General features: G+C 49.0%; 2 protein-coding genes and 1 non-coding gene across 4 annotated transcripts in view; 1 reads left to right on the top strand and 2 right to left on the bottom strand.

The window, feature by feature from the left end:
- ACACB (acetyl-CoA carboxylase beta) overlaps positions 1-1,967 on the bottom strand; it is a 104,014-nt gene extending 102,047 nt beyond the window's left edge. The window contains exon 1 of the mRNA XM_072953647.1: positions 1,952-1,967. The gene's annotated coding sequence lies outside the window, so the exon portion shown is untranslated. The remainder of the gene's footprint in view (positions 1-1,951) is intronic.
- Positions 1,968-2,283: 316 nt separating this feature from the next.
- UNG (uracil DNA glycosylase) lies at positions 2,284-13,771 on the bottom strand. Of its 2 annotated transcripts, none has more exons than XM_006204756.4 (7): positions 13,553-13,771; positions 12,673-12,879; positions 11,925-12,020; positions 8,744-8,841; positions 8,017-8,105; positions 6,974-7,152; positions 2,284-3,451 (listed from the first exon to the last, which is right to left on the bottom strand). In XM_006204756.4, the coding sequence occupies exons 1-7, from the start codon at positions 13,679-13,681 to the stop codon at positions 3,311-3,313; spliced, it is 939 nt and encodes a 312-aa protein (XP_006204818.1). In that variant the 5' UTR covers positions 13,682-13,771; the 3' UTR covers positions 2,284-3,310. The 2 variants fall into 2 exon arrangements, with proteins under 2 accessions (XP_006204818.1, XP_072809065.1); XM_072952964.1 differs by lacking the exon at positions 2,284-3,451 and adding an exon at positions 3,461-6,710.
- Positions 7,528-7,600, top strand: TRNAP-AGG (transfer RNA proline (anticodon AGG)). The gene has a single exon. It is a non-coding gene; the product is annotated as a tRNA-Pro (tRNA).
- Positions 13,772-15,589: the final 1,818 nt, after the last annotated feature.

The following is a 15,589-nucleotide window of genomic DNA, read 5'->3' as shown; positions in this document are numbered from 1 at the left end:
ATACTTTACCACTCCTGCAGGAAGACTTTTTTCCCGCCCAGCAACAAGTCCATCCCATAGAAACAGCCCGGCTCAACCAACAAGAGGTCTTTGTCACTTGAACCTACTTTCCTCCAATGAGCTTTCATGTTTCTTTTGATGATTTCCTGGTCCCACCTTCCTTTCTATAAATGCCTTCCATTTTGCACCGCTCCTCAGCTATCTCCCTGCTTGCCAGATGAGTTGCTGCCTGACTTATGAGTCTTAATGAACCCAATTAGATCTTCAGATTTACTCAGTTGAATTTTTGAACACCTTTTATTCATTTTTGCATACCCAGAAACCCAGTGCTATTACCATAGCAAACCTGAAAATGTGAAAAAGTTACAACTACACAGCTGAGAGTTCACCAAAACTAAACTTTTTTTCTTAAAAATAAAAATCAAGTGATCAAATCTGTATGGGGGAGTGGTCATAGACCATGTAAGATGCTGTTCTGTGTTCTGTTCAAAGCGTGACTATGAGACTGGATGGAAGGGGGCAGGGCACAGCCATTCAAGGAAGGCCACAGCAATTAACATCAAAATGGTGTAAGATTCAACCCCCAGTAGGCCTTGAGGCTCAGGGTGATGAGATTTAACTTCTAGCAGATCCTGAGTTTCATTATATGCCTACTGTACTATATTAACATGGTGAATAACACGCCCACAGGTACCATGGCAGCCCGAAGGCTAGCCACAAAAGGTCAAAGAGAGGACAATGGCCAACTTCCTGGGAATCCCAGCCCCTTCCCCTTAGACTGGTCCTTCCACTTATTAGCACATGAAGCCACCGAGCCCATAAAAACCAGCAGTCTCGTGGCCGCCCCTCTCTCTCCCTCTTCAGAGACGGCCCACACTCTGTCTATGGAGTGTGTACCTACTTTTAATCTGAGCACCCAACCCACACACCTCGTGGCCTTTCTCTTGCCTTTCAATGTATCTCTCTGAATAAATCTACCTCTACTCAACTGTGGCTCGCTCTTGAATTCTTTCCTGGGCGAAGCCAAGGACCCACACCTGGCGGGGCACATCCCAGGAGCTCAACCAAAGCCTGGGACACAGCCCTTCTCATGCCCCACATCTGTTTTCCTGTATCAACTACACTTCCAAGGTTCAATATAATTTTTTAAAATTTAGTTTGCCTTTTGCAGAGAGCTTGCTGCTGCCTCCCTACTCAGTGCACTGGGAGACGCCTTCAAACCCAACTGACACCCTTGGATAAGGGAGTCCCTTGAACGCTTAGGGGCGGACCCCAAAGTTACCAGAGGGCAAATTGCAAATGCATCTTCATGCTTATTTTGCATAATGTGGGATCAGAAACCCTTCTTTTCATTCAAATACTCCCCCCAAAAAAGAGAAACCCTTCTTTTCAGACATAAATGAGTGCGCAGAGGAGAAACAATATTCCAGCCAAAGTTTCCAAATCTCTGCCCCGTAAGAAATGTGCTGGACTAGACGTTCTCGCTGGGTGCGTTCTTCGTCGCCCACTTGGACAAGACCCGGCGTTACTGAGTCTTCCTGGGCTTTTCGCTTCCCTCATCAGACAGCTGGGGACTCCATCTTTCATCCAGTAGCTGGGCTACTGGAACCCAGCGAGCGCTGGCTGGTCAGCGGGCCATAGGGGCATCTTCCCAGTGCCCTGGCCTTACACTTCCAGTCCAGATTCCCAGGCAAGAGTCTGGAAACACCTGCTGAGGGGGAAGATGCTCACGCACTGCCACAGGGCTTGGCAGGACACGCAGCCATGAGGGACGTGCCAAGATCCCGGGAGAAATGTTTCCCAGTCCGAGAGGCTCCTTTAGGGTCTCAGCAGACCCTGCCCTCCCCTAGCCACCTCCCACCCCACAGCGATTGGGGTGCGGTTTGGGGCCCAGTTCAGAGCACCCCCACCCCCGCTCGCACCCCGCCGGGGAACCGGGCCCAGGGCTCACGTATGCAGTGCGGAGGGGCCGAGGCGGGAGGAAGGGCGGGGCCGAGGCGGGAGGAAGGGCGGGGCCGAGGTGGCCCTTCCGGCCCACAACGGTTGTCATGACGACCGAGACCGAGGCCGCCCCGGCCCCTGAGGAGGCCGCCCCGGCCCCTGAGGAGGCCGCCCCGGCCCCTGAGGAGGCCGCCCCGGCCCCTGAGGAGGCCGCCCCGGCCCCTGAGGAGGCCGCCCCGGCCCCTGAGGAGGCCGCCCCGGCCCCTGAGGAGGCCGCCCCGGCCCCTGAGCAGCCCGAGGGCACCCGCGTTTGCCCCCGCCCAGAGGGACAACGCACCAAAATAAACTTAAAAAATCTTTTATTATCAAACTCACGCGGTTGGTCAGTCCTTTAACCCAGCTAATAGCAAAACAGCCTCTCTAATAGGATCTAGGGTGGAGAACACTTAAGATGGTCTCTTAAGAAAAATAAAAAATATATACACACATTTGCCTAAGTATTTTTTTAAAAAGCAAAATTCACCATGGTTAAAAAAAAAAAATCCCAAAGTGGTTTCAGTCCCAAAACAAAAAGCCAACCCCCTACCGCAGCACCGTCAGTCTATACTGCCTTGAAAACCTCAATTCAGGATGCACCTAGGGAAAAAATATTTCCTCTTAAAAAAAAAAAATCCCCCTTTCTCCTCCTTCCTCTTCAACTTTCACAGCTTATTCGTAGAATAATAGCATAAACGAGACCCAGCTCACTTTCCCCAGCCTCCGCCTGTTGGTGAAGGTTCACACCAAGGGCTGTTCCTTGGCAATGTTCAACCTCAAGTGCAGTCAGGAAATTGAACCCTAATTTTCAGGAACTTTGCAAAACATCCTGAGGCTTCCTGAGGGCTCCGTGAAAGATCACGGGGAAGGTGCACCTGACGGAAGACTGGAATAGCAGGCTGGGCAGAGGGCCTTTCCAAATAAAGACACCTAACATCTTAAAACCTAGAGTCTAACCTACCAGCTAAGAACAAGTAGCAGCTGGCTCTACCAAAAAGGTGCTTGTCTCCCTGCTTTGACTGAAAGTAATACTGAAGGGGAGGCCAGTCCAGAGGATTTGACCCCTTCTCCCTTCCAAAAACTCTGACCCACAAATGGCGTATTCCAGCCAGAGGTCACAGGGGGATCGTTGCTGTTTCTGGCTGGATAAAGCTGCCACTCCCAGCAGCCTGGCTCAAGGCTGCTATCCTCTCACCGTGTTCCCTTGTGTGGGTGGGTGCTTAAGAATTATGACGGAAATTGTTTTTTCAATTCGACTTCGTAAAGGACAGGTACTTTTAACGCAGCTTCCAGAAAACGGCTCGGAGTCCCTGAATCCCACCAGGGATCAGGGTCACAGATCCTTCCAATTGATGGGCCCTTTGCCAGACTTCCGCAGCAGCTCGTTGGTTTTAGAGAAGTGTCTGCATCCAAAGAACCCTCTGTGCACTGAAAACGGGGAAGGGTGCGCGGTCTGCAGCACATGGTGCCGCTTCTGAAAGAGAAGGGTGGGGAAGAATGAAACCGTGGGGGCACTTTGGAGACTTGTCAAAAACGACTCCAGCTGGGGCACTTGACGACAGCTCTGCCACTCCTCAGTGCTAGCTCTGAATTCTCCCGTTTTCTGAAGTGTCTGTTTACGTGCGGCATCCACACAGGTCGGTGTGTTCACTCCTTTGCTGGCAGAGTCGCCACCTGTGCCAGGCTCCAAAGATGCAGAGGGCCTGTCTCTGCCTTCACCACGGCCCCTCGGTGGAACCTGTAAGTACCCAGGTCTTCTGACCCAGAAGTGCCCCTGCTAAGACAGCAGTTGCTAAGGGACAGCACGATGCGCAAATCTACACAAAGACGTGGGGACAAGAAGGTGCAGGGCAGCCCGGTTCACATCAGGTAAAACCGAACATAAATACAGTGTTATGCAGCTGAGTATAAATACTTCCCTAAAGTTCTGACAATGCAATACCACAGAGCTACTAGAAGAACAAGGTCAAGCTACGCATGCTGATACGGAAGACTTCTAAAATATATCAAGTGGGAAAAAAAACAAGGAAAAGTGGTAGTTGTGTTAAATAAAAAAATTTTTTGGCGGGGGGATAATACCCAAGATCCAAGATGCTATTTTATAGTAGCTCCTTTAGTGCAAACAGTGGCGTGGAAGGCATGTACTTTCCATTTTGTACCTTTCTATGCTGTCTGAGTTGTCACACCACAAAAATGGAATACTTAAAAAAAAAATGTTTAATGTTGACTGTACTTAACTGAGCAGGAATATTCTGGACCATTTTTGTTTTCGTCTCTATTCTTTTCTGCATTTAAGTGAAAATCCCCCAACAAGGAATTCAAATAGTTGTTTTTCAAGCCATCCCTGTCCTCAAGGAGCTAGGTCTAGGAGGGGCCAGGTGGCTTGGGTTCAAGTCCTGGCCCTGCCACGCAGGAGCTGTACAGGGGGAAGCCGCTGAACCTCCCTGAGCCAGACTTCACTTTTCACCTGTGGCCTGGGAGTAATGAGAAGAAAGACTGGGCCGCGCGGACACCAGCATCACGGAAGGAACGCAGGCCGGCCGGTCAGCACACGGTCCTGCACGCAGGACCGGCCCCTGAGAACGGGCCTCCAGGGAAGGGAGATACCCCTGGTGCTGGACAGAGGCGGGACGTCTGAAGAAGGCAGGCAGGGGAGTGGGGAGCGGGGGACAAGTTCAGGTGGTTCAGGGGCCTGGAGTTCCCAGTAGATAGAAGTTGGGCTGAGAGGCAGGCCAGGGCCACCCTGAGACCCCATCTGTCAGCCCAGGTCAAGGCTGTCCAGGGAGAAGGCATGTGAATGCCCCAGGCAAGATGAGATGGGGCTGGACCGAGGTGAAGTGGGACAGGTGGGGAGGGTCTGAGAGACAGCAGAGAGAGAAAAGGCTGTGAGTGACTGGTTGGAGGAAGGGGGAAGAGGGGGACAAGGCAGAGGAGGGGGAGGGGAGAGGAAGGGAGGCGGGGGAAGGGAGATGAGGAACCATATGATTTCTGGTTGCACAACTGGGGAGATGGCAGTTTTTTTAACCACAGGTAGTCCAGAGGGGCAAGATTAGTAAGGGATGGATGAGGACAGGAGCATCTCACTTGGAAAATACTGCTTATGACGTGCTTCCAGGTCCCTAGGAAGGAGGCAGCTGAATACATGGACCTACTGCTCAGGAGACACCCGACGCTGGAGATGGGTGATGCGGTTTTAATTATCAAGCTACTTGAATGCCTGTTTACTTTCAAACCAAACCATGTGTAACAACAGTAAAGATTACAGATATAATGAGAAAGAGCTCTGCTGACCGTAGACCTCCCCAAAGTACAGACTGGCAATTCCCCCCATACAGTTCATTCCCTAGACATCAGATCTCAGCGGTGAGCTCATTCACACCAGACCGTATTCCTGCTGGTCCCCCTTCCCTAAAAGAAACAGACCCCTGAAAACACCTTGTTCATTCACACAGAACCTTTCCGGAGAAAGGAGCTTTTTCTCTGACTTACATGCTTTCTTGCTGTTTGCTTGTGTGTGAGTGAATCAGGACACTGGAAGGAAGGGGGAGGGTATAGCTCAAGTGGTGGAGCATATGCTTAGCATGCAGAAGGTCTTGGGTTCAACTCCCAGTATCTCCTCTAAACATAAGTAAGTTAACCTAATTACCTCCTCAAAAAAAAAAAAAAAAAAGACACTGGAAGGAGACGTCAGACACTAGAAACCAGCGCTAACCCAAGGCAAGGAAGACACTGAACAGATGGGGACTAGGATGGGAGATGCCTCACCATGTGCCTTAATACTCTTTTAATTTTTACTCATGTGACTCTCCTACCTTAAAAAAAAAAAACTCAATTACAAAATAATGACAAAACTCCATTTAAAAGAAAATGGAGTAGACAACTGACCTGGGAGTAAAGTCTATGCATAGGCCTGCACTGGCTTGCTGGCCTGGACTCCTGACACCCTCTCCCCGTGGCCAGCATGGGGCATGGGGCCGCAGGCCCGCCCAGGTGAGCAGGCTGCTGGGATCCCAGTCTGAAGCTCCAAGGCAGGCACCAACCTTGGCTCCGTCATTCTCTGCCACTTTGGGCAAGAGACCTGGTACAAAGCAGGGTCAGTGTATCCCCACCCTCCCAGCCTTTGTGAGAAACCAGGTAGAATCCAGGTGAAGACGGCTGGACTTGGCGCAGGGGAGGGGTTCAGCATGTTTGCACGTTTCTTACACCCCACAAACTACGGCCTCAGTTAACCCCTTTACTTCACTCACTGAACTTCACTCATTGAACTCATTCACTCTGATTTCTTCCCCCACCCCACCCTGACAATGCCGAATTCGGTGTCTCCCAGCAGCCCAAGCAGAACGCTCCTGGCCGCCTCCCTGCCTCCCTCTCAGGTCCCTCCTCCCCTCCACCAGCATCCCAGGCATATAGGCAGGCAATTCTGGAAACAGTAGAGAAGGATGGAGAAGGAACACAAGAAGGATGGAGAAGGAGCAAGTTGGGGGAGGATGCGGGTAGGGCAGGGACTGAAGAACTGGGGTGGTGGTGTCAGGGGTCGGCAGGCAGAGCTCCAGTTTAATAATCATCACTGGTGGTGTTTTCATGGTGGGGTGGGGAAGCTAAATTTGTGATTCAGTGGAATTCTTCATGTCTTCTGTATACGGTCACACTTCTTGGAAACAAGAAACTTACCTCGTTCATCACTGACTGCATGTCCATTATGTGAATGGAACGTGGGGACCCTGTGTATCTTCCTAGGCAGACGACAAGTTGATGCCAGGATTACTAACTGCATTTAATCAGAGGTTGGCCAGCTGCTTCCCTCATGAACACCTAATCATTCTGTCTGAGTTCTGTTCAATTTTCAATGGGAAACCTAATCCTAATGATCATAGTCTGATGGGAAAATAAGCTTCATGTTAAGACCTGGACCACATTAATGAGGATGCCTAGAATTCTCTAACCTGGCTTAACCTTTTTAAAAAAACAAAAACCAGAAAACAAAAAAACCACATACCCGATCAATGGCACTGCCTTTCTTCTGGGCATAAGAGCCCCAGAGCAGGAAGACTAGGCCACTGGAGTTCTGATTAAGCCAGGACACAACTGCATCGGTGAACTGCTCCCAACCTCTCTCCTTGTGAGAGTTGGCCTGATGAGCCCGGACGGTGAGGACGGCATTGAGCAGGAGGACACCTGCCAACACACAGGTGGGAAATGGGTTAAGAGGAAGCAGAAGCAAGTCAGCCCAAACCCTGGACGATTGTTCAACATCTGATGCAACCACCCCCGTGATGCAATCATGGGCCACTGTCTGAGATCAGGCCCCGGACAGAGAGAGCATTGCCACACACCTGGCAGGTGCCTCTGGGCAAGATTCATTCTCGCCATTCTCACCTCTGCACTTTTCAACACCTTCTGCATTTGCAACAGCAAATGTGCATTACACCCGTCATCGGAAAGACCCACTTAAAAAAAAATATATCCTAAGGGATAAGAAATAATCCCAGAAAAAGAACATAAGGAGGCCAACACGTTTCACTAAAGCAAAAATAGAACTGCAAGACAGGGGGAGGGTATAGCTCAGTGGTAGAGCACGTGCTTAGGGTGTGCAAGGAACTGGGTTCAATCCCCAGTACCTCCATTAAAAAAAAGAACTGCAAGAAAAGAGAGTAAATATTCTTTCCTTATCCTGATTATAGCTTGCTAAAAAAGAAAAAGTCTTTTTTAAAAACACAGATAGGTGTTAAACACACAACACAACCTGTATGACGAAACGAGAAAACTGAGGCCACCCTCTGAATAGTCAGAGTTGGGTTAAGTAAGTGGGCGAAAGGCAAAGATGAATGAAACCAGCTTTTCTCTTTCTTGTCATAATTAAAACATGAAATAAAACACTGGCTGCTGGATAGAACCCAGATACATTTTTTGACTGACATAATTTATCCATTTTATTAGGGCTCTCTCGTCCTTCATGGGTATCTTTTACAAATATAAGCAAGCTGGACAGAAAAGACTGTTGAAACCCATCCAAAACCCACCTAGCAGGGATTGGTTTACCTTGCTTGGCCCATCCAGATAAATCTCCGTGACCAGGATGAACGAAACCATCTATGTCGGCAGACAACTCTTTATAAATGTTTTCCAAACTGAAAGCAAGCCGGAAGGAAAAAACAAAAACAAAAACCACAGAATCTGAGGCACAATTCTCAAAAGTCCAGGCACCGACAGCACACATGTGAATTACATACAGCCTGCAAAGCCAGCCTCTGGAGGGGACCATGGGACAAACCACACTGACTCATGAGGGAACTGCCATTCCTTGTGACAGGTACACTGCCAGACACCTTTGCTTTGGTTCGTGCTTGGATTTAAGAGAACTTAAGAAAATCTAAGTAAATCAGCCCAGGAGTTATCACCCCCGCCCCCAGTGATGGGTTTACAGTTTATATCTTTAATGTTTATTTTATTTGTAATTCATAAAATCCTCCAAAGCAAGGGTTCTTAACCAGGGGTGACTCTGCCCCCCAAAGGACTTCTGGAAATGTCTGAAGACATCTTTCATTGTCACAGCTAGCACTGCTGGCATCTAGAGGCCAGGGTACTGCTAACCATCCCATGATACCCAGGTCAGCCCTGCACCACGGAGACCCAGCCCCAAACATCAGAAGTGCCAAGTCTGAGAAATCCTGCTCCAAGGGCTAGCGAAGTCCCATCAACAGGCGTATCTGGAACTTACAAAGCAAGTGTCACAATGGGAGTCAAGCCATCTGAAAAGCAACCGTACCTGGGCGGGGGCGGAACGGGTCTTTGGACACTAAAGCAGAGGCCATGAGCTTGATTGGGTCCGTGATACGGATCCTGTCCCAGGATGACAACCTTCACCTGTGAATACAAGTTGGAAAGGATCAAATCCTGAAGCACAGGCAGCCTGAACGAACACCCAGCTGGCCGGTAACTCCTACAAAGGGACACTGGGGACGAGAGCAGCACTTCCTCCTGACCCAACTAAGAATGCCCCCCAGAAGGGAGTACGTGATATGGCACCCTGACTTTACATCACCAAATTATCACTCCCTCAGGCACCTGCCCCAAAGCCCCCTTTCTCTGACCCGGGCATTTGAAACAAGTTGGGGTCAACTTTGCCTTTTTTCCCTTCATCTTCCCAATTACAAAAGGCAATATCCCTTTGTCACGAGCACAACCATCCGGAAACAGCAAGTGGTTTACTCATCTCCCGGTCCTCCCTACCCAGCCCTGGCACATTTGTCACCTGTCACATTTGGCACATTTGTCACACATTTGTCATCACCTATATAATCAGGGTCATTGTACTCGTTACCCTACAGTTTTGTGTTTTTCGCATCACACATCGTGGGCATCCTTTCAGTCAGTGGAGCCCTCAATTGCTGACTGGCAGTCAGCCGTTTCCCAGTTTTTTCCATCACAAAAAAATAACGCAGTCCACAACCTACCACGTGTATCTTTACCTACTGTTGCTTTTATGTCTATGGAATAGATTTGTAACAGTGGAGATGCTGGTCAAAGGATAAGCGAGTTTTAAATTATCGTGAATATATACGCCAAATTGCTTCTCAATGAGTTAAAGACATTCAAATTCCTCACCAGCAGCACACGAAGGTGCCTGTTCCCCTGCACAGGCAGACAGCGGAGATACTGTGGCTTTGGTTCCAGACCATCTCGTAAGCAAACATGGCAATAAAGCAAGTCACATGAATTTTTTGGTTTCCTAGTGCCCACACTGTACGGTAGTCTACTGAGTGTGCAACTGCATTATGTCTAAAAAAGACACAAATCTTAATTTAAAAATGCTGTGTTGCTAAAAGATGCTAACCATCACCTGACAACACATGGTTGCCACAAACCCTCAATTTGGAAAAAAACGCAGTGTCTGCGGGGTGCAATAAAATCAGGTCTGCCTGCGTCCACTTAAAGGGATGGGACCGGAAGAGAATGAGGTCACTGTCACGGGCGGTGTTAAAGTACAGCTGGGCCTTTTGATGTGGTGCCGATCCCCTCTTCATCCCCATGCTTCTGCTGTGTTCCTGCTTAGAATCTTCCACTATAGCTGACATACTTTATCCATCAAAATCCAGTTTCAGACGTTCCCACAATCAGGCAGGTGTTGTGCGCCTCTCAGTTTCGACACTGATGTTCACACTGCCCCCAGCACGTTCCCCATCATGAAGCTACCTGTCCCGGCAGGGAAGCTCTCCGGTTCTGGTCCTTGATGAGGGCCTCGGGGGATCCAGGTGGTCCCAGACCCTCCAAATGCCTGTCTGCAAAGAAGCCCCACTGGGCCATCGGATCCACAGAAGTTCCAGGCTCTTCTGATTCTCCCATTTTTATGAACTTGACCATTGATATTCCATACAGGACACAGTTCAAACAAGGAGCAAACTCCTACTGAATTGAATAGGATTTAGTTTTGTTTTGTTGGGTTTTTTTAACTTGATAAATAAGGAGCTGTGCTCAAAGTGCTCGCTTGAAAATGTAAATTGTGAAGGCTGCTGAGTGTTAGGTGAGGCAGCCTCATTATGCCATGTCACGCTTCTGATTTAATAGATCCTTATTACATCACAGGACCCCTGCCCTCGGCTTACCAAATCAGTAAGGGAAAAAGGACAATAACAGGAGACAACACCTCCAATGCAAGCAGATAGGAAAGGTTCAGAGGAAACCCACAACACAAAGGCAGTTGGGGACAGGCTTCAAGGAGGTGCTACAGACAAAACTAGTTGGTTTTCAAAATACAGATGAGGCAAGAGGGTTACCACTCTGTCTGACTCCCAAGTAGGAGAATGGGGAGTTGGGGTGAGGCTGGGAAGGAACGTGGCCACGTTCACACTCAGCTTTCATAGTTTGTACTGTGCGAAGCCACAGACAAGACTCGCAAGAGGAGTCTGATGTGACCAGAGCCACCAGTGAGCAGCCATGTGTAAAATAACCAAAAGGGATTTTTGTTTACATTAAGGTAAGTCATTTTTTTCTTTTAAACTGAAGTATAGTTGATTTACAATGTTGTGTTTGTTTCTGGGCTCGGCATAGCAATTCAAATATACATGTGTATGTTCCTTTTCAGATTCTTTTCCATTATAGGTTATTACAAGGTATTGAATGTAGTTCCCTGTGCTATATATACAGTAGGACCTTATTGTTTATCTACTTTATAAATAGTAGTTCGTATCTGCAAATTCCAAACTCCTAATTTATCCCTCCCTCTCTTTGCCCCTTTGGTAACCATAAGTTTGTCTTCTACGTCTGTGTTTCTGTTTTTGTAAACAAGTTCATTTGTGCCATTTTTGTTTAGATTCCACATATAAGTGATATCATATGATATTTGTGTTTCTCTGACTTACTTCACTTAGCATGATCATCTCTAGGTCTATCCATGTTGCTGCAAATGGCATTATTTCATTTTTTTAATGGCTGAGTAGTATTTCATTGTGTATATAGACAAACTACAGCTTTACAAAGGGATTTGCTAACAGGAGATTTGTTCAGGCCAGAAGCCAAGAGCTTGACAGCATCAACTATAAAAGACGGTGTGGTCAGACAGCAAGAAAACTGAGCTCCAAGTCAAGGTGGGGTTGCCAACAACCAGCTGAAGAAGACTAAACTGCCTCATGCCTCGGATTCCTCACCGTCACAATAATACCTCACACTGGCCTGGGATGGGTTTCAGGATACAATAAAATACAAGAGGTAAGAGCATAAAGACACAGGGTCTATATACACACACTTCTTTTTTTGCGGCATAAACAGCACAAAAAGATAAAGAGAACACATAGAGGCTAAAATACAGCCTGCCAAATCTCAGGATTCCAGCATTTTATTTATTGCTGATTTATGAACAGTGGTCTTAACTCCTGTGTCCCTAACTAAGAAACACCATTTCAGTCCTATTCCCCTCTGAGTCAAGAAATTCATCCACAATTTGTACTTACATCTCTTATGTCACACATTTGGGTCCATGTGAAGACTTGGTGCGCGGGTGGATAGACAGTGTGATGTTTTCTTTCTTCTGCAACAAATCCCATAAGCTGATTGAAAGATAAACTAGATTTAAACTCAAACTTTCACTGGAAAGCATAAGAATTCAATAAGAAAGCTTCTAATGCAAGCTATTCCAAGACCAATTACCGAGCTCTTTGCCATATTTTAGACCTAAATTCTGCGGAAAAACAACTTTGGGGTGGGTCGAAGTTGATTGGCCTCGCCGCTTTGGTTTCCTGTGGGTGCTAACCCCTCTCTTTTTTTAAAGGCCAGGTTTCATTCAGTCTGGTGTGTGGTTTCACTGCGCCACTCTTTCCTGGAGAGCAGACTAACTACGTAGGTTAAAAGAGGCTAGGATATCATTTTATAGTCTTTTAAAAAACTTCAACTGTGCAGATTCAAAACATAACGGCTGAGGGAGGAGGTTATATAGCTCAAAAGGTAGAGCGTATGTTTAGCACGCACAAGGTCCTGGGTTCAATCTCAGGTACCTCCTCTAAAGATAAATAAAATAAATAACTCCTCCCCCCAAAAATCAAAAAAAAACCAAAACAAAAACAAAACCCCACTACCGATGTATTTTACTCTCAGCGTAAAAAGGACGTCGAAGGAGGGAAAATGGGAGTTCACGAAAGCAGTATCCCATTAGCTTGGGCGGCTATATTAACAAGACAAAGTGCCCGCAGCCTCCACGTTTACCTTTATAAAATATGGTTTCCCGAACTCTCCGCTGAGGGGCTTCTTCCAGCTCTCACCAAAACCCACGGGCACATTGCGAGCTGCGAGTCTGAGCAGCGCGGCGGCCTTGTTCCTCTGGATGCGGACCAACTGCTCGGGGCTCAGCGGCGACGAGGGCGGCGTGCCGGGCTCCTCCTGCTCGGCCCGGGTCTTCTTGGCGGGGCTGGCCTGCAAGTGGTCCCAGCAGAAGCGAGTCACGAGCTGCAGCGGGCCTCTCCCAGGGGCCCGCAGCTTCCGCCCCCAAGCCAGCGGCCCAGGGCAGAGGACGCCCATTCCTGGGGTTTCTAGGCCCACTCGGCAGGTCCGCGTAAAACCGGACTCTGGGAATCCAGGGCTGACCCCAGGCCGGCACTAGCAGGCCGCTGCCCCAAATTCCGAGTTTGGGACCAAAACAGGGCGGGGAGAGCTGTGAGCAAGACCCTGGCATCTCCTGAGGAGTTGGCGGGGAGGGAAGCAGGAGACCCAGACGCCCCGCCCCGCAGGTCCCGCCACTCGCGTCCCCACGTGGTCTTTTCGCGGCAAAAACCCTCCCCCCGAGGACCCGCCCCCTCCTTCCCCTGATTGGAGAGCGGGCCCAGGAGCGCGGCCCCCTCGTCTCTGATTGGCGCCGTGGGCCCCGAGACTTGCCCCCATTGGCTGACCCCTCAGCATGGCCGCCAACAAGGCGCGCGGCGGCTGTTTTGAACACATGGAGGCCCCAGTGTATTCAGTCAGCGGAACGTTCCTGCAAGCCCTCGGTCGCGGGGGGTCCGCCACGCGCCTCACTCGCCTCACCCTCACCCTCCTCGCTCTCCCCTCCCCCCAATCCCTGGCCCCACAAGCGGTCTCCTCCGCGCCTCACCGCCGCATCCCCGGTCTCAGCTACCGCGGCTACGCCGGTCCCCGGGTCGGCCGGCTCAGGGCTGCAGGCATGCCGCTTCCTAGCGGGGCTTGGGGAGAAGAAGGAGTAGAGCGTCTTCTGGCCGATCATCCCGGAGCCGAGGAGGGAGCGAACGCGCGCCGCCAGGGGACCCGCGAGGTTGGCGCCAGCCGCAGCAGTCAGCAATTGGCGCCAAGCAGCCCGCGCATGCTCCGACAGGGGGTCTGGGTTGGGGGGCGGTGAAGGACCTAGTGCGCATGTGCGGGAGGGGCTCCTGAGTGACCGCCCTGGGGCGTAGAGGGCCTTGAAACAGTCTTGAGGGGGCAGGGTTCCTTAAGTCAGTTCACTAATTTATTTACTCTTTCATTCATTAGTCTCACCCATCATACCTCTGCCTGGCCCCTCCACCTCTCAGAAGTAAGAAGAAGATAAAACTACCCGCCCCGCAGTGTTGTTGTGGGGCTGAAATTAGCGTTAAAATAGTATTTGTTTTGCTTTTAGAAACATCCAATTTTCACAACCTATTTTACTGTCGACTAACCAAGGCCAAGAGGCCTAACCTGTTAAGGTTTGGGGAAGACTTTAATAGAAGTCATGAAGGTTAAACTCCAAACAGGTCATCCTCGGAATGTCTCCACCCGACCCCACAACAGACCCAGAATTCGTCTCTTTCCCTCCCAACCTCCCTCCCCACATCCAGACGATCAACAGGTCTTCTTGGTTCTATCTTCAAAAAAAATCTCCAAGATAAAGCCCGAATTCAAATGCTGCTCTCAGTCTCCTGGGTACAATCCTAGCGGGTCTCTTCTGAAGGAATAATCTTTTTTGAGATGTAAATTATACCGTAATAATCCTCACCTTAAAAATCCACCGAATATGCTTAGAATAAAATCCCTGTTTCTTACCCTGCTGGCTAGGCTGCTTCCGCCTCTCACGAAAGCCCCACTACTGTGACATGACCGAGTCTGGGAGTCTGGCTCACAGCAGATTCACGGGACACACCCAGCCTGTCACTTGTATGGTCTTCGCACCTTGCATGGGCTGTCTCCCTGCCTGGAAAACTTCAGGTCTCAGCTGGAAACCCTTCCTCTGCAGGGCCTTCTCCTCCTGCCTCACTTTCTAGCAGGATGCTCTATTCATAGCTTCTGTACTATCTAAAATTACCTTATTTATTCTTTCCTTGTTTATTTCTGTGTCCATCTCCAAAATGTAACCTGGGTGAGGGCAGAGACTTTATCCTTGTCACTGTTCTGTTCCAGCACCTAGGACAAGGAGCTTGATGTATTAGGAAAGATGCTCCTAATTTTAAATTGTGTTTTTAAATAATAAAATAAAAGCCACTTTGAAAAACAGTTTGGCAGTTTGGTATAAAGAGAAAATACATTTACCATGTGCCCTGTGATACCACACCTATGTATTTACCTAAGTGAAATTAAAATCTATATTCACACAAGAGCTTGTACATGAATGGATATAGTGACTTTATTTGTATTTTCCCCAAACCGGGAACAACGCAAATCCCCGCACCCCTACCCCCACCCCCCCCACCCCCACCCCCGCCCCGCAGCCGCAAGTGAGTGAACAAACTGCAGGACATGAGTACAATGGCCAACAAAAAGGAATAAACAACTGATGGGAACAACATGGATACATCTTGAAAGTGTTAGGCAGAGAGAAAGAAGCCAGACACAAAAGGATGTTTATTGTCTCATTCCACTTATAAGAAATTACGGAAAAGGCAAAACTACAGGGACAGAAAATACAGCAGTGGTTGCCAGGGGCTGGGAAAGGGGAGGAGAGTTGATATCTAGGAGGTTTGGGGGAGTTTTATGGGATGATGGAACTGTTCTGGATCTTGATTGTGATGGTGGTCACACAACTGTGTACCTTTGTCAAAATATGCAGGGCTATACCCTAAGAAGATTCAAAACAAAGCCCTGTGCCTCTGGGAGTTTTCGTTGCACCTGGGGAGGGAGCAAACAAAAATTGGTATAAATAGAAGCTGACATTTGTTTGGGG

This window comes from Vicugna pacos, chromosome 32 (assembly GCF_048564905.1).
Source record: "Vicugna pacos chromosome 32, VicPac4, whole genome shotgun sequence".
Taxonomy (NCBI): Eukaryota; Metazoa; Chordata; class Mammalia; order Artiodactyla; family Camelidae; genus Vicugna; species Vicugna pacos.
The sequence above is the reverse complement of the archived record's forward strand: the minus strand, read 5'-3'. Positions and strand labels throughout refer to the sequence as shown.

Excerpts from the sequence above, each read along its gene's own strand:
- UNG (XM_006204756.4), bottom strand. The coding sequence starts at position 13,681 with ATGATCGGCCAGAAGACGCTCTACTCCTTCTTCTCCCCAAGCCCCGCT. Across the intron at positions 12,880-13,552 it reads CTGAGACCGGGGATGCGGCG|GCCAGCCCCGCCAAGAAGAC; the intron begins GTGAGGCGCGGA and ends GACCACTTGCAG. Across the intron at positions 7,153-8,016 it reads ATCTGGATGGGCCAAGCAAG|GTGTCCTCCTGCTCAATGCC; the intron begins GTAAACCAATCC and ends GTGTGTTGGCAG.